This window comes from Diadema antillarum, unplaced genomic scaffold (assembly GCF_040938485.1).
Source record: "Diadema antillarum isolate AM-2024a unplaced genomic scaffold, OU_Dant_1.0 seq00000266_RagTag, whole genome shotgun sequence".
NCBI lineage: Eukaryota > Metazoa > Echinodermata > Echinoidea > Diadematoida > Diadematidae > Diadema > Diadema antillarum.
The window spans coordinates 1,009,599-1,036,058 of NW_027271303.1; the positions used below are offsets into that span (position 1 = coordinate 1,009,599).

At 38.1% G+C, this 26,460-nt stretch overlaps 1 protein-coding gene across 1 annotated transcript; it reads right to left on the bottom strand.

The window, feature by feature from the left end:
• Window positions 1-2,879: 2,879 nt before the first annotated feature.
• Window positions 2,880-21,322, bottom strand: LOC139729838 (anaphase-promoting complex subunit 7-like). The gene is made up of 15 exons (XM_071640763.1): window positions 21,195-21,322; window positions 18,315-18,437; window positions 17,430-17,600; window positions 16,208-16,323; window positions 15,483-15,596; window positions 14,498-14,585; window positions 13,502-13,597; window positions 12,616-12,704; window positions 11,747-11,873; window positions 10,850-10,991; window positions 9,413-9,558; window positions 8,671-8,783; window positions 7,104-7,220; window positions 5,108-5,276; window positions 2,880-3,710 (listed from the first exon to the last, which is right to left on the bottom strand). The coding sequence occupies exons 1-15, from the start codon at window positions 21,264-21,266 to the stop codon at window positions 3,699-3,701; spliced, it is 1,695 nt and encodes a 564-aa protein (XP_071496864.1). The 5' UTR covers window positions 21,267-21,322; the 3' UTR covers window positions 2,880-3,698.
• Window positions 21,323-26,460: the final 5,138 nt, after the last annotated feature.

Sequence of the window (26,460 nt, forward strand, 5' to 3'; positions counted from 1 at the left end):
AAATGGTGCCAAATTCTCTCACAAATATCAAGAAATTAAAACGCACTTGAAAATTTGTGGCTTTACTGTAAGTATGAGCACTGTTTACATTTTAAAACTACAGTGCACTCCCGTTATAACGAACACGGTTATAACGAAATTTCGTGATAACGAAGTAAATCTTCTGGTCCCAAAATTATCACCATTGTAAAAAATTCGCTTATAACGAACACGGTTATAGCAAAATTTCTGATGTAACGAAGTCTTTTCCGAGCGCCACAGACAAAGAAAAACAAAAGAAATGTGCTCCGTTATAACGAAATGCAAATTGCTTTCGAAAATTCGTAGTGGAACAAGCATTTATAGCTTCTCTGCATGGGTGAACGCTTCACACCACTGTGTGTTCGCTCTTTGTGTCACGCACAGTTTCTAAGGGGAACTTGCGTTTATTATTGTGATACAGTCATCCCATCACATTTCACATAGCTTTCCAGTGGATGATGAGTATTCAGCAAACAGAATATGATATATATATGTGGTTTTCTTGTTTTCGTTATATATTGTATTTGTTCGGTTATAACGAAATTTCGTTATAACGAAAGAAAACTGTCGGTCCCAAGCATTTCGTTGTAACGGGAATGCACTGTATAATATGATTTTTGCTTTGAGATATGTTGTTTAGTGTGAACCATTGATAGAGAATTAAATTAATGGTACAAAGAGGTTAGGAAGTTCTGGTTATGTTGATCATGTCATTGTTTATATCCCATGTACACAATGTGGCAGTGTTTAAATTGAGAAATTCTGCAAATTGGTACAATGTAAATTGTGTAAAATTTGTATAAAATTTTCACACCAGGCCTGAGTAAAAGAAAACACATATCAATGGAACAAACCTTTTACTTACTGTAAAAGATGATATTTTCGCGCTAGGCCAGGTCAGAAGAGTTTCGCGTGTTTTTAATTCCGCGGAATCAAGACATCACACACAGGAACGTATGGCAAGCAAAAATATTCGCGTGCTTTTATTTTCGCGCTAGCTTCTGGTTGCGCGAAATGCGCGAAAATTTCAACACCGTGAAAATTTCCACTTTTACAGTAGTTTGGCTAGGTCAATATTTTGGATGTGATAGCGGTGTTCATCATGCATTACATTGGTACAGTTGAACCACATGATCAAACGTAAATCTCACATGTATACCTTTTAGTATTGGAGTATCCTATGATCATGTGTTACAAGGGAAAAACTCCCTTCATTTACATGCTATGTTCTATGATATTTCACTTTTTATTGACTGAAATAAAAGAAACAAATACCAATACATGTACAATGATGCATTGACTTACCATGTTATTCATTTTGAAAGAAAGCTTTCCGAAATATAAATGCACATAGTCCTGCATGTACAGTGAGCATGGTAGCTTCTACATATTTACAAACATGCACACATGTATCACTCTCTTATACATTGTATATATATAAAATATATATACACATGTATATAATATATATATATGCACACACACATACATACTTAAGTCATAGGCAGCACAATGAGCCGTTAAATCAAATGAAATGATAAATTTTATTATTTGTATTTAAGAATGCTTTCTACAGAAATGATACAAATATCAGGTTTCTAGGTTGTTTAAGAAGACCAACACTTTCATATATACAGGGACCTATACATTACAAGCTTTGCTTTTTAGTAGGTCCCCACATTTCATGTTTGTTAAATTGTCTTCTCTTGTATTTTTTGTAATTCACGACGCTATGTTCAATCTTATGTTCAATCGATCGTATCATGTTTGATGTTTTGAAATGTGGAACAATAAAATCAAATCAAATCAAATATACACAGGCCTGAAGTCTACACAAATGCATGCAAGTATTTACACTGTTACTATCACACTGGCAATTTCTACAGACAAGGGTGATAGTGATAGAAAACAGAAGATTTGAAATACATGTACTTGTACTTTGCCCCATGATCAAAGTATACAGGTATGTAATTTGATTCATCACCAATGTTTTACGAATGTAACGAGACTTATACTTGCTCTAATCACCAAAGGAAAAAAAAAAGACCAAATACATCGCTCAACTCCATTCTGAAAAAAAAAATGAGAACTAGAAAATTGGTGTGCTTGTTTCATATGTGAAATCTCATGGCTTTCTCTTGTGGAGATTTTGAAGATTCATGCATAAAGACTAGCATACACATACATGTCATTGGGTCAGATGTCTACGGAAGTTGGAATTGATGAACTTTGTATACAACATTCAATTCTCAACAGTGTCAGAAGACAAAAACATGAAAATTAAAGTTCACTACGAAACCATCCTCTACAATCTAATACTGAGCAAAATAAATGATATTAGAATTCTGCTTGATCTGATGTCACGACACGTACCTTGAACACTGAAATGGGATGACGCAATACTAGTAACTCAACTCGGTCATTCACTGTGATTTATTGACTCAGAACATACAATCATTGAAAACAGTTTACCAGACATGGCAGCTAGAGTTGCAAATAATAAAGAAATGAGACATCTTCCTTTTGCATATTTTCCAGGGCTAAATTATAGAGTTAAACTACTGTTGGTTAGTCATTAAATTGGCTATTACAGTATAGCATGATGACATGAAAACCCCACACATTTCTCCTGACCACACAAGCATTGAGAATCAACGGTTTCAGGGACAAACACTGTACTAGGTCTTTTTACAGCTCAGTAGAGCATCAGGCTAGCATCCAAAGGTCTCGTGTTCATATTCCGATGGAATCCCAATTTCTTAGCTCAATTTGTCACATAGAAATAATAATTGAAAAAAAAAAGGATATAAAATCCCAGATTACCTGTCAATTCATCATTATGGTACAGGGCACTCCTGTTCAAACAAACATGGTCATAATGAAATTCTCATTACAACAAGGTGAAAATTTAGGTCCTACGATTATCACCTACGTATCTTTATTAACAGCTGTAATTTCATGTTTGGCTATAACAAAATCTAGATACGTGTATAAGGAAAGGAAACTCTGGGTCACAAGGAGTTTGTTATAATGGGAGTCACATGTAGTACTAATGTCTCAATGTGATCACACCAGTCTTGGTCAAGATGCAACTACATTCGGCAGTAATTCTACTGGGCAGGTGCACTCAATAGTAATACATACATGTACCGGTAATTGTATACCTGCAGGGCAGCCAACATGTATATCAAGATTGGGGAAGCTTCCAAAGGGCAATCGGGAAGATACCAGTGTGTTCCATAATTTGTATCTAAATAGGCCAACAAATAATTCCATAATCAGGAAGGCTTCCTTAGTATCTTACACGGACACTCCTCCACCATACGGGAGAGGTGGCAGCTCTGTGTAAAATGAATGCAGGCAGATCATTTGCTATTTGTTCTTCAACTGCACAAAATTGGGGGAGTTTCCAAAGAGCAATTAGGGAGATATTTGTGTGTTACATGTATCTCAATAGGCAACAAATATTTCCACAATCAGGAAGGCTTCCATGTTGGCTTCCATTACACAGACAATCCTCCACAATCATGGAGACTTGGTGGCTCTGTGAAATGTGCACATAGGCAGATCGTTTGATATTTGCCCTTCAGCCCCACCATACACTGTCTCTCTTCCTTTTGTCCATTCCTTGGTGTTGTCCTTGATGACCAACCCCACCCTTCATGATCTTCTCGTCATCAACTGAGCCACTGTAAGCATGAAAGGAAGGAGGAGAGAAGGAAATGACGAGAAGGGGTAAACAAATCAGCAGACTTTATGGCTATTAACCTCATTACGTTTCATTTCATCGCCCTCTTCAAACTCATTACAGTTTTTACCGGAATGATTATATTTTTGGGGGGTCAAAACTATGTGTACATCATTCCTGCACACATGTGCATTGCAGAAATGATGCAAAGGTGAGAGTAGATACATATGTATGCACATTGTGCACTGCAAAAAGGGTGACCGTGAGTGTTATGTGCGTGTGTATGTGTGTTTGTGTTTGTCTGTACCTCTGATCTTTCTGTGCAGTATCTGGATATCTCACTGGCCAATCGCCTTGAAGCCACTGTGCTGCCATCTTACCATGCATACCACCCACACACTTGTGTAAATGAACACTTGTGTACACAGCTCACAACATCACATGATCTTGGTGACAGTGTGTTCTGAAAACTGCGTTCCGTCCCCCATGTAGTATAGAGTGTGTGGTAACATGGCAGCACGGCGGCTTCAGTTGTTTGTACAGTGAGAATAGGCAAATCAGATATCTACATACTTTCTATAGAGCTCAGTGGTGAGTAAACACGTGTCTGAGTGGAGCATGTACCCCTGAAATCTGAAAAGCAAGGGGACCTCTGTTCATATGGCACCCTTCCAAGGTGTGAGAGTGGTGGTACCTTTATCGACAGAGGCAGGTATAAGACCATCAAGATAATGCATAGCAGAGATGGTTATAATTATTTTGCTTTCCCTTCATTTTGCTAAGGTAGCAGAATGTTGGATTCAACAGCGATGAACTCGCCTTGCTGATGCTGTTAGTCAACTCTCACATGTAATCATATACAAATGATTTTCCTCTTGTTTGACAGTAACAAATGACTCCACTACACCATTATACAAATGACTCACAGGTTTGAGCGGGGTGGCAGGAATTGTGGACACAAAATAGCTCTGAATTGTTTGAACCCTCTTGTGGGTCCAGGTAATTCAAAAATATGTGTACTTGTACACAATTCCTACTGACCCATCAAAAAATTAAAAAAACCTGTGAGTCATCTGTTTTATGAAACGGGTCTAAAATTCTTGAAAACATGGTTAAACTGTGTGCTGAGCATAGTTTACTGGATGCATGGTTATGGAAAAGGGCATGACTGAAAAGAAAATATGCATGTAGTCAGTAAGGATTACACGGCAACTGACCAATCATATTGCAAGGATTCCCTAACCCTTTTTGTGTTTATTATTTATAATAACCCAGGAACTCCACAGGTCACTATTCTCATGCATACACTTGTACTCCAAAGGAAACATTATGTATTTATCTATTTTTTATTGTATTGAATAGCCAGAACGAGTGATGGTTTGATAGTTAAAGACTCACCTCATTGTCGACCCACGACCCCTCCGGGTCGCTGTTTTCGTATTCGCCGACGTCCTCTCCGCTCTCCTCGATGGCGTCCATGTCGTCCTCCACCGTGGCCTCGAGACTGTCGCTGGCCTTCTCCACCTTCTGCATGCCTTGTAGTGCCTTGTCATTCTCTGGGTCCATGCTAGACAACCAAACGCCAGAGGGGAAATGTACGGAAATTGGCTAACTTGGGCCTTATTCATCTTAAAGAGGAGCTCTATCGATGTTGGTGATGGGGTGTAGCAAACTAGGAGCATTATCATGCGGGGGCACAGCATAGAGTTAATTACTCACTGTATATGCCATATATATTTCGAAAGAGCAATATTTGGCAATCAGGATTTGTGAGATGATTTCAGAGGTGGTGAAATATGCAGTCAAAAACCACAGGGACAAAGCAAGAATTAAGTTTTATCTCTTTCAGGAGAACTGTCGGCAATTTCCCACCATAGAGACGATAAACATGACATTTCCTTTATTTTTTTTTTTGGGGGGGGGGGGGGTAGGGGCAATATTTTCAACAGTTTTTGCTTTTGCAGATACTACTTGGCTGATAAAATGTTTCTGGTTTTACAGTAGTCCTCTTCTTCTGTAATCCCTAGCATGTTCACCTACCACTTAAAGCCAGCTATCAGCAAATTATGGGAATTCAGTTTTGATCGTCCACATTATGCACTTGATATCCATACTACCCGAGGAGCTCAACTGGTGTAAACTACATGTATAACTATAAGTAGATTCAAATCTTTACCCCTTCTAAATCCGCCACCCCCCCCCCCCCCCCAAAAAAAAAAGAAACATATGTGGCCATGCATCCAAAAAACAAACAAAAAACAAAAAACACCAACTAAATGTTGCAAAATAGGTGGAATAGTTTAAAGGGATGGTACAGTATTGGTGGAGATGAGAATTGGGCTTTTAACTTTTTGCAAGATACCAAGAAAACATTTATGATATAGTACAGAGCATACCATTTTCAGAGGAATTCAAAGTTTATTTGATGAAAATCGGGTTTAGAATGACTGAAACATCCAAAAACAAAGTAAAACAAAGCGTTCGTAATAAAGTGTGGGTCCCACACTTTATTAGAATCGCCCTTTTTTTTTGATATCTCAGTCATTTAGAAACCAATTTTCATCAAATAAATGTGGAATTCCTCATAGAATTACATGCTCTTTCATATTTCATAAGAGGTTTCTCATTATCTCCCCGAAAAAATGTTAGAAACCTGAAATTAGGTCTCAACCAAAACTATACCATTCCTTTAATCTAGTCAGTCTTTAGTTTTGTATATTTTCTGAAAGAGCAATTCTTCCACAGATTTCCACAGTTTTGGATTATAAAACAAATGGAAAATTGTGGGGTTTTTTTTTGCATTTTTTTTAAAAGAACACTTTTTTTGAAGAAAAGTGTGATTGTGTATGGTTTAGAGGACCCTTTTCATTTCTTAAAAACCCTTCACCAACACTTCAGCTTCAACTCTAATTATCTCGTAACTTTTGAAAAGATGAGGCTACTGCTTTAAACTGCTTTACTCATGAATAGAATGTGCTGATAGAGTGCACAAAATTTCAGGTTAATCTGATAATCCCTTCAGTGTGGTTGCTAAAGAGTTTTACATCCTGGTTTTTGTTTTTTTTGTCTCATTCATCGTGCAGAACACAGCTTTGGTGAGATTAAGTGCTTGAATAGACATTAAACTTCAAAGCCACTCACTTTCTTTCCAGCATTTAGACAGGTTAGGAAAGTCCATTCGTATTGAGTTATGCATCATTTTAAAGCCTAGAGTCTGCTCTTTCAAAATCTGCCTTGAACTAAAAATCCAACTTTTTGGGGGGTTTTGTGATGCAGGGTCACATATTAAAAGTATGACCACAACTATCATCAAGAGCAACAACTGGTAAACTGTCTTCACAGAGATGAGTGGATGGAGAGTTGAGTGACTGCTAGACCAGAGTGACCGACTGACCTGAGTGAGATGCTGTACTGGTCAAGGGCCTCCTGGGGCTCGTTGTTGAGTGAGAGACAGTCTCCCAACATCTGATGCAGCTGACTGGTGCTCTGCTGTTCCAGCTGCTTCCTCAGGCTGTATCAAAATATAATTGTAAAATTACCTGGTGATAGTAAGGGGTATTAACTCTATTTTAACTGGGCTATTTGAGACCAAGATTTTACTAGGGGGGGGGGTCAATTTGACCCCCCCCCCTTCAGATCTTGGCCGCTGATCGCGCGATCGCCGCGAAATTTTGCCTGAACATACATCCGGATGTCAACTACAAGATTACATGGTCATACAATAGAAAAATATTGATCTTATATTTTTTAATAAATTAATTATGCAAATTTACGCATGAAATCATATTTTCACCTATAACTCCATCAAAAAGAATGAAGGATTGCTAAATTTTTGCATCAGAGTTCCTAAAGACACATCAAACAATTTTCTTGTAAAAAAATAGCGCAATCAAAATCGGTTTCTTTTGTTTTTTATTGTTTTGTTAATTTCTTATGTATTTTATTGTTTTTTCGACCTTTTGTTTTCTATTGTTTATTTGCCAAAATTTGTTGCAGGCACTTTTTCAAGCTTATCTACATTAGAATTGGTTAATTTCAACGTTCAGAAGTTGAAATAATCTAATTTATATCAATTAAACAAAAAACACAATTTGCATTGGATTTGCACACGAAATCATGAATTTGGGCTGTTTTCGGGTTGATATGCATATGCAAAACATTGCGTAACTTCAGAACGGTGTACCCGGACGTCGCAAATTTGGTCTCAAAATATGCGGGAGACTTCAATGAAAAAAGTCATGAAACGACACGGCAAAATCTTTGAGCGTTGTGGAATCGTGGCGCGAAATGTCGAGGGGGGTCAAATTGACTCCCCCCCCCCCCCCCCCCCCCCCAGTTAAAATAGGGTTAAAGGCAAGCATCATTGATAAGATGGTATGTGCACAATCTTTTTGTATGCCATAATATTTTAATACTATTTCAATTTCAATAGTATTTCAATACTATGCAGGAGACCTGCATCTCCAGCCTTTACTCACTCCTGAGGACGGACAGTCAACTGTCCGAAATGTTGAGTCCTTCTCCTTGCTCCATACTCCTCTCTGGTTCACAGTCCTTTTCAGGACTACACACACTCTTGCTCAATTTTTTGCTTCTTCTCCTACCTTCCCATTCCTCCTTTCATTCCAACAGCCCTCTTCAGGACTCACACGTGGTGAACAGCAAACCGAGCATACGTTAAGATTTTATTTGCTCAAAAACAATGCAACCATCTTGTGAAATTTGCAACAGAGCCGCACATTCGGCATTTGATGTTGCAAGCTACTATGTCACGGTTACAAAATAGCATTCACATCAGTATAGAGAATTGCAAAAGATTTTAACTTCCTTCAGTGATACATGATTAAGCAATGGAGTTACAATTGTACAGATATAGATTTAAATTACAATTAAAATCAATAAAGGTCCAGGTCAAGATACATTCAAATCTACATACGTAGATGGGGATTTGGATATCTTACAGCTGAATGGCCCCTGGATACTTCTGTTCTTCATTCAAGATCTCCACAGTGAGGTAAATGGCTGGCAAATAGTTGGGATCTTGTTGTAGCACCTTCTCCAGCATGGTTCTTGCCTGGCGGGGCATAAAACAAATAATGAACGATCCAAACGAATTAATACACATGCATTACCACTGATATTAATTAATGGACAGTTGTCCTTTCATTTCTTTAGTTAGGCCTTTTTTAAGGCATAAAACAAATAATGAACAATCCAAAAGGAATCGAGACACTTGTGTTATAAACTGATGTTAATTAATGGACAGTTGTCCTTTCATTTCTTTAGTTAGGTCTTTCCTATACTTTGTTCTACACAATAAGAAAAATGTTCTTCAGTAATGTAAATGGAATGAATGCAAGTACCATTACAATGCCTACCAAGTACAAAATAGTACCCTGCAAAGAACCCTTTAAAAACATGAAACATTCACAAACATGGACAATAGTGTGGACAAATACAGGTTATGCTATCTATAAATACAATGCATGTGACTTGCAGTAAGGACTGAAAGCTGCACAAATTCTATGGTTGATAATCAAAGTGAGAATTGAATATCAAAATCAATCAAATTAAAAATTTGAAATGAAAATACATTCTCAGAACAATACATGTGATCAACTTGACTAGAAAATCTTCAAGGGAAACTGTTTTTCTATTTCATGTTGTCAGAAGTACAAGGTGTTGTTGCTTGTTCTTCACTACCTTTTCCATGGACAGTCTGTCCCTGGCGAGTAGTGAGGCCAGGAAGGTGATAGTTCTGGGGTTGTTCCCGAGGACCTTGACCGAGTTAGTGAAAGTTGTGATGGCGTCTCTTATCCTGTTGGCTTTCACGTAGCATTCTACCAGGCCTGAAACAGAATGGCAAGGTTTAGTACAAAGCAGCACAGATTTATTCTCAAGTTATCTTGAAGTATCAAGGAATGATTATTTGCTAACACATCAGACACATGGAAAACTCTGAACATGATTCAGTCAAACCCTGTTACAGTGAACACTGATACAAGATTTGGTTTTTGCAAGATGATTTTTCCTGCATACATATTTTTAACATGCATGTCTACGGCATGTTCCTTGCTACAGTAAGCTAGTTCCGAAAACACATAATGAGATTTCATTAGTACAAGAGGATTTTACTAGTACAGATGTCACTGTTACCTTTACTTGCTTTGTCTGTTACAATGAGATTAAAAGAGTGAGGGGAAACGCTTGATGTTGTAAACAAGCTTCGAGGATTCACGACCAGGAGCACATCTGATGTACTCAAGATTCTTGTTCACACAGCATGCGCACAAGCAATGTGGTGCACATCACACCTCTGATCGCATAAAAAGGGTAGAGGTAACACTGGCTGTGCAATGCAGGTATAAAAAGTTTCATGTATGTAGCATGTACGTAGTTTACTACATACTATCTACCAATTTATCCACATGGTTGCAAGAGAGGTTGTGACAGATGCTTTGGTTATGATTGGGAGTGCGTGCTTCCACTCCTGTATGGAAGATAGGAATTCATGGAAAGCTCGTCATTGGAAACAAGTAAAGCATTCTCCCCCCGCCCCCCCCCCCACACACACACACACACATACACAATGTTTTTCTCTCTATACACAGTGCCAACAGATAAACTGAATGTTGATACAAGCTACAAGTAGTTGGTTAGTTTGACAGTCAGTTTCCAAACACGTTTACAAATTTACTTTAAAAATATGGTCAATATATAACCATGACTGTATGTTTCTTGACAATGCAATACTGTAGATGCAATACAAAAATCTTCCGCTGACAGAGCTGTGGGTTATCATATTGAACACTATACATCCTTGCCTTTAAGTATGAAGAATGCAATTTTCTACTACGTGACTGTAAAACCAGAAATTTTTGCATGCATTTTAATTTTGTGAAATTTAGCAAGAGCCAAGATTCGGAAAATTGATATACATATGGTGGTTCTTGTTTACATTGTATGCACTGACTGCAAGTGGCAATTTGCGAAAATTCTATGCTGCGAAAAAAGACGTCAGCTCCAATTTGTGAAAATTTCATGTGATGAATACAGCTTGCTTGACAGTAATAGGCATTATCAGGAATGGTGTGTTCACCAGCACTAGCTGGCAGGGGAAATGTTCCTGTGGATGCTCACCCTCGTGCGCCTCAAACCGACTCGGTGCGCACCTAACCGCCTCCCTGAAGTGAAGGGTGGCCTCGGGCACCTTGTTCATCTCCAGCAGACCCTTGCCCTTCAGGAGCAGTGCTTGAACCTTGCCCCCCTTCAGAGGGTATGCCTGTAAACACACAGACGGACACACAGACAGATGCATAATGGAGAATGAAAAAACAATGAACAAAAAGCAAACCAAAAACAAACAAGCACTCAAACAAACAAACAAACAAACAAACAACCTTCAGACTGGCTGTACACTGGAGAAAGCAATAACCATACCTACAAAAAACAAAACAAAACCATCAAACAAAGGAATTCCCCCCCCCCCAAAAAAAAAAAACAAACAAAAAAAACAAGCAAACAGATAAACAAACAAACAACACAAACCTTCAGTGTATGCATGAATCTATGAGAGACTATTTTTAATATATGCTCTGGCTGATGATGTACAAGTGATAGTCTTTTCAAAGTAATATACTCTTCAGTCTGCTCGCAAATGAACAAAAGCTTGCCACTATTTGTCACTGCTATAAAAAGAAAAGCTTGGCTCGCATGTGATTCATGTTATGAAAACTGAGTCTTCCTGAACACTAGAACAAGAATGGTAAGGTGCAGCAGCTGATATCACTTCATATTCAAGACTTAATATGCACACAAAAATACTGAAAAGACAATACCTTAAACTTTTTATCATTCCCTATGATGTTGGAAAAGGTCCAAGAAGTAATGTAAAATACAAATCAATATTAACCCTGCTAAAGTAGATAACAGTACCATCTACAAAGGGACAAGAAAACAGTAAGAGTCCTAAGATATGAATCAATAGTCTTTGCCTCAGCCTCCATGGTTGACTGACAGTCTGAGGTATAATATTACCTTCTGTGCAAAGTACACTGCCCTGGCAAATCTCGACTGGATTGTAGGAGGACAGAGACAGTAGTAACCCATAGCAACCCATGGCTCTCCTCGCTTGTCCGTCACTTCCATCAGTTCCGACGAGAGACTGTTAGGAGGGATGGGGTGGAGTTCATTCAGTGATTGCTGCCATATGAAGATTCATACACTAAACTGATACTCGTCAGACACTAGCACCAGTGTTTGGGTAATGTTTATCAAAAAGTTATTACTGTGTTATGATACATAGTGCCATCTGTGGCAAGTGTTCAGAAAGCCCCAGGTGTACATTACTTCAGCGACGTTATACCTCATCATGGTCAGCTGGAACTGTTGTGAATATAATGGTTGAGCTTCTAAAATGAAACTCAACAAGTGTCTTTCTTCGCTCGTGTAGTACATATGAAACATACTGTGTTACATAAATATTTCAATGTCAAGGGCATCTCTCAGCATAGACTGAAGATGAAATGGTTTTACACAGTTTCAAGAAAATGTTTCTTGCTAGAAATGAATAAATGTGGTGACACTTATTATACAGAAATGAGCATATTTTGCATGAGGCAGTTGTGATGTTTTCTAACAAGGGATACAACCATTCAAAAAGAAATATATACATATATATTTTTTTAATTGCATATTTCCTATCGGCAACATATGCAATGGCAATATGAGATAGGTAAACGAATCAAACTTGGTAATATATAGTGATAGAAAGTCAAAACCCAAATCACCAACCAAACAGTAGAAAATGGGTGCAAATGTCATTGACAGTGGTACAGAAAAAGAGAAGTGCATCTACTCTATCAAAAGACAGAACTGATATTGATAATGAAGCTGATATAACTCACCTCTGGAGTTCTTTGGATTTCTTCTCTTTGTAGAGAATGTACGAGTAGATGTCCATTCCTCGGAGGTACTGGGGATCTAACGAGTGAACCTGGTGGATTTAGACAAGAACAAATATGATATGAATAACATGATTATTCATTTTTTGTGGATTTGGTATCGACTTGTTGAAAGCCAATAGTATTTACAAATGTGTCGCACAAACAAATACCACAATTGATGATTCGAAAGCTTTTTGGCCTGTTTACTTTTAATGCAAGACTGAAAATAGAAAAATAAATTAAGAATTGAGATGACATTTACGCCTTGTTTTGTTTATAGTTTTTTCATGTTGCCAGTGAAGTATGTAGATATATTGAGATACATATTATAAGTTGCGCTTCCTTGACTCTACTTTCAGCATTGCACACATTAACAGTCATTAAAAAAAAAACACACACAGAAAATATGAATTTTCATTCTCTTTCATTTTGAGGCTACCCTGCAGAAATCAAGATTTAAAGATGAATTTGAAATATTCTTTAAAAAGGGAAATTTCCCAATCAATTCCTTCACTTAGAAGCACACAAATGAACAAATGAACAAATAACAAACAAACAAACAAAATATGGAAAACACAGGCTGCAACATTGACATATGTGCTACTAGTTTTTACACAGCATTCATGAGACATATGGATCTTCTTTAGATTTAGAAGTTTTTTCTTATCCGTGTAGAGATATGTCAAATCTCACTTTAAAAAAAAAATAAATAAATGAAAAATCTGCTTTTAAAAAAAGAAAGCTAACCTTGATCCCCCTCAACACTTTACAACAGTTTTAAAACTGTGATACAGTGGAGGGCTCAAATGACCTCCTGTGGGTACAAAGGTCAAAGGTTGACTCTCACCCTTCTGTAGATGGTTGATGCTGTGGACAGATCCCCAGACATGAAATGGTTCTCGGCGAGGCAGCACAGTACATCTGTGTTCTCCCTCAGCACACTCTGTGGATTAAAACCATGTCGCGCAGGCAAACAGTGAGCGGTAGTACAGGGGAGCATGGTATGAGAAAGTAAATAATCTAGACTTCCTTTAATTCTTTTTTATTTCAATTTTAATGGATCCTGTAATGTCACCTGCAAAATAAAATAGAAGTAAACCACCATTATTGACTTGGTAAACAACCCACGACATCAGTAAAAGGGATGGCATAGTTTTTGTTTAGAAGGGGCTTTGCATTTTCAATTATTTGTGAGATAATGAGAAACGAAATATCTTATATGAAAGAGCATACAATTCAAAGAGGTTATTCAAAGCTTATTTGATGAAATCTGTTTTTGAAAAAATGGCTGAGATATCCAAAAAATAAAGTGGTAGAAATAATAAAAGTTGGGACCTAACTGTTGGCAGGACTACTTTGTTTTGGGATTTCTCAGCCATTTCAAAACCAATTTTAAACAAATATATTTTGAATTCTCCTTAGAATTGTATGCTCTTCCATATTTCATAAGTGTTTTCTAATTATTTCACAAGTAGTTAAAAAGTAGTTAAAAAGCCCCATCTCAACCAAAACCATACAGTATTAACCATCCCTTGAATTAATGATGTAAGATGAACTTCATCAAATTCAAAAAAGTGGGCGAACAATATGTAAAGTGCTATAAGAAAGCATGCAGGGTTTTCACCAATAAGATCACAAATACCATCTAAGTTCTAAAGTTGCGAGGGGTCATCAATCGGCTGTGGACATAAGAATAGACTCTGGCAGCTTTGCAGCAAACATATTGTAATCACAACTAAATCACTAACTTGTCTAATTACAAATTGTGTCCATGGCATGCACTTCCATGCTCCTTCACTCTTAAAAAAGGGAGTAGTAACATAGATGTATACTTTACATTTACCCCTGTCTCCAGCACTTTGAAGGTGCTGACTGCTTTGCTGTATTCCTTGCTGGTGTTGTAGGCATGACCCTTCAGCCAGAAAGTAAGCCTGCAAGGGAGAATAAAGGACAAATAAGACTAAAACAAGAAGTAGCTGGTACTGCTTGTTCACTTTCTCACAAACATATCGTCGCTGGGGTGACAAGACCTTGTACCTGAAATTTTAGTGAAAATGACTGATTATGTCCTGGCCAAATCTCAACTGTTTTACTCCAAAAATGAAGCCACCACAGCATGTCAAAGGAAAGGCTATCCCATTCCCTACAGTGCTTTGGCCGCCGTGTTTTTTTGCTCTCCTGAACATATGACATTTTGTAGATACGAGGTCTTGTCGCCCCAGCAACGAGGGTGACGATATATACAGAGGGGATGACCATATCATACACTTGTACATCAATACAGACAGACATCTAGTTGTGTATGGTTCTGCAGTAGTTTCCCTAGTGGCACAGGTTCTGCCATTTCTGAACTGATCTCCGGCTACATGATATGTATGTAACAAACTGCATGATGTGTATGTGTTACTATGTCAGTGTGTGTGTGTGTGTGTGTGTGTGTGTGTGTGTGTGTGTGTGTGTGTGTGTGTGTGTGTGTGTGTCTGTATGCTGTGGCAAAATCTTTTTGTATATCTACGATGGGCTTCTATCATCACACTTACAGACAAATTAATCTCAGTGGTGCAGCGCACACACGAGGGAATCAAGTCTTGTGGGCAGCATTTAAAAACGTTTCAACCTTTCCATTCAGGATGATTCCTCTTCTGTATTGATTTTTTCCCTTATAATTTATTTATTGAAAAAAAAAGCCAAAAGATTCTACATGTATTAGGTACTCGGTGTGGCTATAAAGTGCAAGCTCACATGAGGAAAAAAAAGATTGTCCACAAACCTTTTCTGATTAATTCATGCATCATACTGACATTGTACTATTGGGCATTGGAGCTTACCATTCCACATTTGCAGAGCTGGGCATACTATTGACAGTGAGGAAAGCAACTTCAGTCCCTCTTACGCCGAGAGATAACAGGCCCAGCACAGCTTGCAGCGCCAGGGGACATTGCCTATTATGTAGACAGAGATTTCAATAAGAATAGACGTGTGAAACAATCATGTCATAAAAACTGAAATACTTTGTGGGAAAAGGTAGAGAAGGAGGACTACAACAAATAATATCTTACATATGTGGTTATTGGCTAAAAGAAAAAGTGGCCTTTTGAAGGACAGATTAATGATTTGCTTGCAATATACACTGTAAGACGAGTGTCTAAGTACTATTGATTCTCACGGTGACTGCATTCTTTGATAAAAGTCAAATACTCATTGTGGTCAGAGAGAATTAATGGATACACAACAACAACGAAGCATCACGATGGTTGGCTGACTGTACTAAAGTGTGAGTGCCATAATCCTGAATTTGAAACACTGAAATACCCGGCCACTTCAAGGATGATAAATGAATAGCAAAATAACCACATAGAGCAGGGAATGTCAGTCCACAGAAAGACTACATTACAGGGTCCTACAAGAGACTAGCGGCCTTGTGTCTCTTGCCTAAAAAGTGCACTATCCAGCAGAGCTCTGCAAACAATGTGATCCAAACTTCAAACTTCTTTTTTTTTAATGTTACGGTGTATATGTTTTTACAAAAGAACAGATATGATAATGCCCATACCTCAGGACCTCTTTGTACCCATAGATGGCAGAACGTTCCATGCCGATTTTCTGGTAGAGTTTGGCCAGAGCCATGTTCACTTTGGGTTCTCTCAGCTTGGCAGGGATACTCTCCAACTGTGAATTCCAGATACGATGACATGTGGATAAAATGGTGAGAAATAATTGCCATCATAATATCACTTCATGGAAAGTGTAACATAGTTGACTCTTTTTTCTTCTTCTTTTTTTTCTAAACAACAGGGGAAAACCAGCACTACTCACTTGCAAATGCAAACATATCTTTCATCAAGGCATTCTGATGACAAAACCTTATGATGAGCACTATCCCTCACGATAAAGGCCAGACAAAGTTAAATGGATTGCATCAATTAAACTGCTTTACTACTGTAACTACTCTGGAAGCTATAGGAAAGTTCTATGAGTAATGTCTGTTTGCTCAATCACTCACAACCTACCACATACACACCTATGTATAATGGAGCTTAGAATCTGGAGTGAAAAAAAAACCAACAACAACAACAACAAACAAAAATGAACTCAGGCAACACATAAACAAAAATCTTCTACAAAAGAACAAAGTAAAACATCGTTATCGATTTCTCAGCTGAGTGGAGCCATGAATACATTAAGGAATTAAGTGATACCAAACTGTCCATTCTACACCAAGCATCATCTACTGCTATCAGCAGGAATAATGAACAGAACAAATAATGATTACCATACATGCACTACTCATTTCAGACACATCTTACATACTTACATTACAATTGGCTGCATTACATTATTCTCAACGGCAAAAAGCCAGACACATTTGAAATACATTAGGGAGATGAACATTTTCTCCATCTTTATCTCTATGCTATGGGGACCCCCCTCAAAACACAACCAAACAAACAAACAAACACTAAAAGAAGAAATCCATCCCAAGAATAAATAAACTTTAAAAAAATAAAAATAAAATAAAATATTCCCTACAGAATGATACAAAAATTACAAAAATCAGATATGGAACATCTGCCTCTGCCTGTCACAAAATGTCACATCTGCCTGAATATTTCTTATTCGATTTTTGTCATTTTTGTATCGTTCTGTAGAGAAAATTTTTCTCTTTCTTGTGAAGTTTATTCAATTTTTTGGTGGATTTCCTCGTTAATAAGAGTCGGCATGGGTGGGGTAAAGGACTAAGCATATGGGATACATCTTTGATCTTACAAACCCACCACTGCAATGGCCTCCCTGTGGTTCTTGAGTTGGTTGTGGCACTGGTAGATGCGGAATCGAACATCCAGCTCTGAAGGTAAGCTGTCGTCTGGCTGGCTTGTCTGGGTTGACCCCTTGGCCTTTGTCTTGTTGAGCATCTTTTTAAGCTGCAGAGCCTTGCGGTACATGCCCTAATGATATGCGTCAAGAAATACATAGTAAGTATGTTCATAATGTAACTTCATAAACTTACTGCCTTTGGAACATGTTCTGTTCATAACTGCTGACTATAGATGTTTAAATGAGGAGTTAGTGCCATTGCAACTGGTAATTTATTATTTTGTTTTTCTTTACTCTGTGCTACTTGTGCTAATGACTAGGGAGGCACAATCATTATCTCAGTTTTGTCTAGTTCTGATGTTTTTGACAATTAACCTGTCTCCCATGCATTCTCTAATCTCTGAAACTAACATTCCTCTGTTTCAAAGGTTAATGTCTTGTTTGGATTTCCTACACTATTGACTGAGCATGTTTACAATCTGTGTCCACTGCTACTTACAGTTTTAATAAGCCCTCTGAGCTTTTACTCATTTTCCTTTCTTTCAAAATTAATATCAGTTTGTGCAAAGCCTTATTCAAATTTTCCAAAACTTTATCATCATAAATATTAAATCATTGAAAATTGATTCAAATAAACATAATTAAAAAAAACACATTAAGCAAAGTCAGGTAAACATATCTAGAATAAATCTTTCAAATTTGTCATCAGATTCATTAAATCATTCAACAAAATGTACATGTAAAAACACACACACACATTTATCATCCTTGCACTGTCTATATCCGCCTTTTCAAAGTACCAACAATCAAGAACTGTTATTTCAGTGTTCATTTCTCAATTTTACCTCAGCTCGCTTGTATTCCTGTTCCTCATAGAGGGCGTCAGCATAAAAAGCAAGAAGCTGATACCTTTCTGCAACAGTCAGCAACTCGGAGTTCTGTTCACTGGCTGTCTTCACCAAGTTTGCCTGAAATGAAATCACCATGGCAGTAAAGTAAGTCACAGAAAATGCAAAACACTGCAAACACTAAGCAGGGATCCAGGACTGAACATTTTAATGGCAACTCCATGAAAGATAAGATCCACTATGTTAGATTGATAATACTGATTTGTTTTCAAGCAACCTTTCTTTTCTTTTAGGTTATACTTATATACTTATAAAAATATGATGAAGGATTCCTTATGCAAGATGAAAATGCATAATGAAAAGGATACAAAATTCTTCTATTCTTATTAGGTCCAGAGTTTCTATAGTTTCTACTTACAATAAAAATGCCAACTCTTACTCAGTCATCATGCATACATACCACTCTGATGTGCTTATAATGTACTTTCATATCTATATATTGGGCCATGTAGATATCTCAAATTCCACAAAACCAAATTGCACCAATTCACCGGAAATATTAAATAGCCTATTTCATATCACTCCTCTAAATGTTGACTTTCATGTCGCCGCTCAAAGCAACTCACTCTTTGCAAGCTTTGCATGATCTGTGTACACTGCCTACCCAATCCGACACTGGAAACTAGCCATCTTATTGCTAGGTGAACATGAGGGTATTAGAGTAATCATCTTTGTTTGTGGCAATGTGCCTATTTGTGGCAGGGGCATTCATTCATTGTTGTATTATGAAACTGCCCAATCAGGTTTGAGAGTACCATCACTTCCCATAACCCATGCGAGTAACTCCCGCTTTTGTTCTGTAAGTAGGACTAAGCACACTAAACGCTCTTGAGCTGAAAAACAAATGGACATCCCAAAGCTTCTCAAGCCGTTATGTTAGCATTTACTATTATAAACCAGTAAATTATTAAAGGTTGATGGACATACTAACAACATTGTAGATATGCCTAGATACCAATGTATTGTGTTGTGGGGGTCATTTTGAGATGATGGTAGAGAGTAACAGAGTTGGCCTCTACTCGCCATTGCTGCAAATATGTAAAATGAATGATTTCACATGGTTTCAGGAATGGCAGCAAACAGGGCTACAATAGAGGGCACATGTTCTGGTTTATGTCAGATGGCATTACATTGGACATGCATTCAATGTACGCATGCAATCTGCAGGGTGCTGTAATAATCGAGCCTCTTATTGTGCATACAGCCTACTGCCTCGGGCTGCAATCCGGGAGCATTCCCTGCCGCAAAATCAGACACGCTGCTGCTAACCAGCACATACCCTGCCACATAGACGGACATGCTGACCGCACATTGCCATGCTGGTCACTCTTGCTCGACCATGCAAATCACCATTGAGCTTATTACTTGTGCCCCATGCTGCATGTTGAGTGATTTGCATTTGTTAAAGTCATACTGCTAGTGATCAGATTATTTCTCCCGACTCTTAACGAGTTGGTGGAAGATTTTCCGAGGTTGCTAAAGTGTTTAAATGCCGCAAACAGAGATGAATACTCTGTTGTCTATGGGAGCTAAACATCAATGAATAACCAACAAAAATGTCAAATGGGTTACGTTAAGACAAGATGAATGAAGTCGTAGAGAAATGCAGTTCTGTGAGACTGCACAAGAACATGGTCATACAAGACACACAGAGTCACAGACTTGTTTCTAGACACAAACAGTACACTGAAGTGACACAGCTCAGACTCAGACAGAGATGTACACAGTAGACAGACAGACAGACAGACAGACACACACACACCCACACACACACACAAGTACACAGACCACTAGCACACGTCTGTGTGTGCATGCACCCTAGAAACTACACTTTTGAGTTTTTAGTCACTCGACCACTCCAGATTATACTGTTTTTACTTGAAACATAAGTTGCATGTTGAAATGGCTCATTTCATGTGCTGACTGCTGCCAGTGCTGTGCTTTCGTGCAGGCATCGGGCAGCGTATTTACACCGACCATGTCTGTGATCATGCATGGTGATGACAGATTGCAAATTAAGGCTCACGAGGAATCTCAGTCGTGTTGACTGTTGCCGAGTAGATCTAATGTTATATGACTGAGACTGAGTGAGAGTGAGAGTGACGACATAAAATGAAAGTCGACGATATCATTATCAATGCCGAATGGCAATGCTTTCTGATAACCACAATTTACCGCAAGGATGGAAATCAAAACATTAAGTATTTTCTCTTATATTGGTGCAATTTGGTTTTGTGGAATCCAAGGTATCTAACGCGTTAAACTTTCATGGATGCGAAAGTACATTTAATAGCGCCACCAGCGCGTGCCATCGCCACAAGGCCGCGGCCAAAGAGATTTTTCTCCTCCCCACCACTAGAGGGCGGACTCTACAGTGAAGTCAGTGATTTCATGGGGGCCACCATTGTACCACTTAGTAATGGCAGACTTTGCGTACTCAGTATACATTTCTACAGCGCGTATTACGCGAACCTCTGAACTTTTACGCGAGTACGCACTTGATTTTGGCTGCTCCTCGATTGCTCGTTTGCTAGCGTGCTGTTACTAGTGTTAGCCCGAGGGGTGAGCCTACCGCCTCGTTGTCATCCAACCGGTAACCTTTAATAGTTCGGTGCATCCAACGCTCCCCTTGCGCTCACAAAACAATGGTACAGGGCGTATGAAGACCCCGCACTCTAGCAGTCACTGGGGAAAATCTCTTTGGCCGCGGCACGGACGCGGCACGGCGTTCTCTGGCTAGTCTTGTTATTTGCTAACATATTCTTTCATACGTGGGACTACAGTAATTCATTCATTGCACATATTCTTAGAACTTACCAATATCGCTAAATTTCCGAACAGTCCTTCCTTCCGGAGAAGTCGCACGTGATCCATTAGCCACGCACCCATATTACCTAGCTTATGCGACTTTATTTAGGCAAATATAGAGTTAAAGCACTACAAATCTGATGCACAATACGCAACCCCTGTTTGAATATTTTGCTGCTTGCTTGGGATAAGTTTTTCAAAGTTTAACATTGATGGTCGATGATGGCAGCAAACACAATCACGACAATAGTGTTTGCTGTCCTCAACGCTCATGCGGTACAGAGTACAGTAACCATCTCGGAACTTTTTAAGTTTTAATTATGATTACCATTCCCGTTTCAACAAAATGACAAAATTATGTCGATTTCCCGGTAGGTCCTATGTCATTTCTGCGACTTCGCTTCGTTAGTCTTCAATTCACTTGAACTTGATGTTACATTGGCTAGCTAAAATGAAGCGATCATTTCATTATCTCTGTTCCTTGCCTTCCCTAAAAAGTAACGTAATGAACAGATCAACCAGCAAGTTTGTTTGTTTATTCTTTTTTTTAATTTTTGTTCTTTTTTGTTCTTTTGTTTTTGTTTTTTGTTCTTTTTTTGTTCTTTTTTCTTTTCTTTTTTTTTTTTTTTTTTGGGGGGGGGTCTTCTTTTTTACCTTGTTTTATATATCATAGAAACGAGTGTCGCGTAACATAGTCCTAGATTGGGCTTACGACTTGGGGTGTTGCTTCTTACTGCGATGCGTGAAACACAGTTTTAATGCCAATGAAATCCAATTAATTCTTAATCGGCTTCGACAAAAGCTTGTGTCGATGTTGAAATGCGTTAACATTTACCATCCGTTTTGAATTATGATATTGAGTCATTGAGAAACTACGTAAACGATGCATTGTATGTTGCATTTTATTTTTTATTTATTTATTTATTCAGTCTTCTTTAAAAACAGGGTAGTCTTTTCAGAGCCAAAAGGCCTGCTTTTAAAAAGAGCCCTGTTAACATAAATATAAGAATTACACATCGAAACATATTTGCATAAGTGTAATGAAAAAGTAATTACATCAAAACCAAAACATACCAAGTCAAAACACAGTAACAACTATACAGAAACAAAACAAACAAAACAAACAAACGAAACAGAAACCATCAAACTGAGCTCATAACAGAACAATATGCTACATAACAAGACAGGGTCAATAACCAACGTGCCACATAACAGTTGTGGCTACAGTTGGTGCGCAAAACTGTACACACAGAGAAATTAGGGTTCTTTTAGGGTTCTTATTTTCACCCTACGAGCAAATCTAACTACGTGGCACCTTATAGGGTTCGGGATGGATGTAGGGGTGCAAATCCGAACCCTAAAGGGAGCCAAGTCTTAAGGGTTCGAATTTGGAACCATTCCATAGTCTTTCCCGAAAGCTGACATGTGGGTGTTGAATGGTGTTTGCTTAAAATGCCACACTATTTTTGGATATTATCGTATATTTTTATTTGAAAATATAACTACACGTTGTTAAAGAGTAACAGTGTCATCAGTAATACTGTACTCAAAAAATTACTACTTGAATTAAACATTTGTTTTTTTCTTCTCGCACCGGGATCAAGAATATCATTTCAATGACGTTATCATAGAGAGAAAGCAAACGAGTACAAGTACACGTATTATGCGTGCACGCGTGGACCGTTGAGCACTTGGTCAATGGCAAAGCTAAGATTGCATGCGCACGCCACGCCGTAGGTCGCGCGGTATACGTACGTGCATACTACTGAAGTTCCTCGTTTGGAATGGACAGACGACCGTGAGGTTTGGGTGATGAATTAATCTTTTTGATGAGCCAAACGTTGTGAGTAGATAATTGTACTGTAATTCCGTTGAAAATATTTCACAGTAATCGATGATGATATGTGTGAATTATGCTCATAGAATGCTGAGTGGTGAAAACTGATGCGAAAGAGTTGTATCGAGGTACATGTGTACTAACATGTCAGAAGTGCGATCATACCTACATTAAAGCATAGCGAATAAGTCAATGAAAGTGCACGGTAATACGGAAAGCCTCAACCAAGGTACTAACTACGACCAACAGCCCCATACGCATAGCGTAATTACGCTATGCGTATGGGGCTGCTGGACGCAGTTACCAAGGTACGTACGTAAATAGGTGACCGGATATAGTTGCATCATTTTCGTTAATGGGAATTATTACGTTTGAGCCGAGTTGAGGCTCAGTTGGATATTGGTTTCTGTGAAGTTGACAGAAAGAACGATGTATGCATGTATGATGTGCCTAATGAAGAAAAATAGTGTTCCTGGTTCATTTAGGAGAATTTAAGACATGTATGAAGATGGGAAGTCAGAAAATTTAGGTTGGCCTTAACTCCTTGTTGTCTATCAATGAAACTAGAATGTGTGTTATAAATTAGCAATGCCATAGTCACAGAGCATAAGCAATGATACACGATATGTGAATTTAGATAATATCCACTGGAGAAGTTGCATGTGCTAGACAAGACATAAAATAAGTCACACAAACAAGGTATGTAATGTAAACGGTAAATCACTTCAGAAGTACAACCACTTGATCCCATACTTTAGCAGGTAGATACATGTAGGCCTATTCCAATATTGATTGTATGTTGAACTTTGTTTTATTCAATTACAGGTTGAACCTTGCTGATCCATGCTGATGCATGGTGTTAGCTTGGTCTCATACTGGGCCAAAGGGACCTGTGTTTGATTGATTATTTATCATCGAGTTCGCTATGCATCAAGTTCAATAATGGTCTTCAGGATGAGTGATGCAGGTCAACCTCGAGAGACTGGTGAGCCATATAGGATGCCAGAGCTGGAGATGGAAGATGTTCAGGATGTCAATCCTGGTTCCTCGTTGAGTCAGTGTGGAAGCCATGCCAGTTCTTCTGAGAGTGATGGCCTGAAGGGCATACTATTTGGCAGCTGAAGCAGCTGCTATAGAAACGCATCAGAAACTAGAGCTCGAGGAGTTTCGACTTATGCAGCGTAAGATGAGATTAGCTATGAGACCAAGCTGCAGGTTGCTGAAGCAGAGGAGCAGATATACCTTGACTACGAGAACAAGAAGTTGGGAGTCGGCTTTCCTGTGAAAGCAGAGGATGAAACCTTGCTGTATCCAACTGAATGCGCCAACCAACCAGTACACACGAGTACACCGATTTCCCTGACTAGAGAAGTAGCAAAAAAGTTATTTTCAAATTTTCTTTGACTTTTAGCAGATATAGTCCAAAAGCCAATAAGATCATCAGCATCATGTAGTATCCCTGAACCAGGTTTGATGAAAGCCCATCAATCTTTCCGTAGATACATCCGTACAGACCGGGAGACAGACAGGCAACCTGAAAACATATGCCTCCGGCACCATTCAGGGCGGAGGCATAATAATGAGACTCCTATAATATGTCATGTATGTTTAAACCATATAAAATTTGAGACGGGTCACATTGAATCTCCCCCCTCCCCCCCCCCCCCATTAGAATTGCTAAACACCACGACTCTAGAAACATCTTTCCATTTTAATCCAGAAAGTAATCAACTCCCTGTTTTTAGCCGAGGGTGAGCATGAAGCCACTCCATGAAATGAAGATTAGCATTTTTTCTTTTGCAAAATATATGTGAAAATGTTTAATTTCATAGATAATGATAACTATTTATTCTGTCTTTTAAACTGTTGTCAGGTTATTCCCTTTCTTAGAATGCACTGGCCTTGAATATTTACAAGAATACTCTAAAGAAATATATAATAGAAAAATACAAGAGAACGAACGTAAGAGAACTTGACTTCTATTCACTTTTATCTTCTTTTTTAGGGGGGGAGGGTGGATTATGGATGAAAATATGAATCTGCTAATGGATATAAAATACTCAAAGTATGCTTTCCATTATATTTCATACTACATAGGGTTAGTTTGTATTGTTCATATTTTAGATATTTCTTCACCATCGATAGCCTCAGTGCTTCAACAACACCTGCACACTTTGAATTGATTGTTTAAGTAGAGAACAAAAAAAAAAATAAGTCGCCTGATGTTTTTTGTAGTAGACAGCCACACAATGTATGTCAATTTTGGGCAATCTCTGGCAATGCAATGTCATAAGTGGAGTAGCTTTGTGACACTTGACAAAAGCATGATTTTCTCACAAACCCTTTATGTATGATATAAGGATTGAAAAATAGAGTTTGTTCCAAAACCTGAGAAAACTCAACATATCATATCTACTTTTTTTGCATATAAAAGAACACTGGACTTCACTCTTTAAGAAGGCAGAAACTATTATCATTGCCCTTACGTCAGTGACTTGTCGAGGAAATGTGCATGTTTTTCCTAAGAGAAAAGAAATGTGAAATTCTCTTTAGGTTTTCCTTGAATTGTTCTACGCATGCGACTGCACAAAGGATTTAAAGATTATTAACTTTTGAATTGAATGTCCGCTTTTCAATTTTTTTACTGATGTGTTCTAATCGTATAAGCCAGTTCGGGGTACCAGTTTGAGCATGTGCGAAAAAAAGGTTATTTGTACCGAGAGACAGGTTGTTTTTTTTTTAATCTCACTGAGATAAGCATCTGTAATGCTAGGATTATTCATGGAATCCTTATAAATGGTGCCTGCCAGTACATCCACTTGACAGCAAGCCTGGTATTTGGCAATGTTAACACACAAAAAAAGTTTGTTAACATATTCAAAACAGCACTTATAAAATAGATGATTCCCTAAGTGTTGATTGACGAACCATACTGGTCACTTCATCTACACTGGTTAGGTTCATTCTTTCTTTGAATATGAGTTCCATAAATGGCTATGGTGGGCAAGCTGCTGCATTATGTCACTTTGAGTTGAGTGAAGTGCCTAACCAACTGAGAAAAATGAAAGGTCATTTGTACCTTTGTGCACATGAGCTATCTCCGGACTGGCTTATTGCAGCGCATTCACTCAATCCACATGTAGGTCTATATGAAGGTGGACTTACCCTCTAACTCTGATTATAATTTTAAGCTTTCTTTAAGTAGGTTGTATAAAGTGCTGATATATTTGTGTAAGGTTTGGTGAAAATTAAGTGTTAAAATGATTGGAAGAGTTGTGAGACTGTATACATCAACACTTGAGGTATTTCTCATGCATGATCATAAATCTGTAAAATATTAATGGTAATAGTAATAATGATAATAATGATGATAATAATAATAATAGTAATAAAAATATATTTTGCTCCTGATCATTATGCTTGTGATGGTTCCAATAC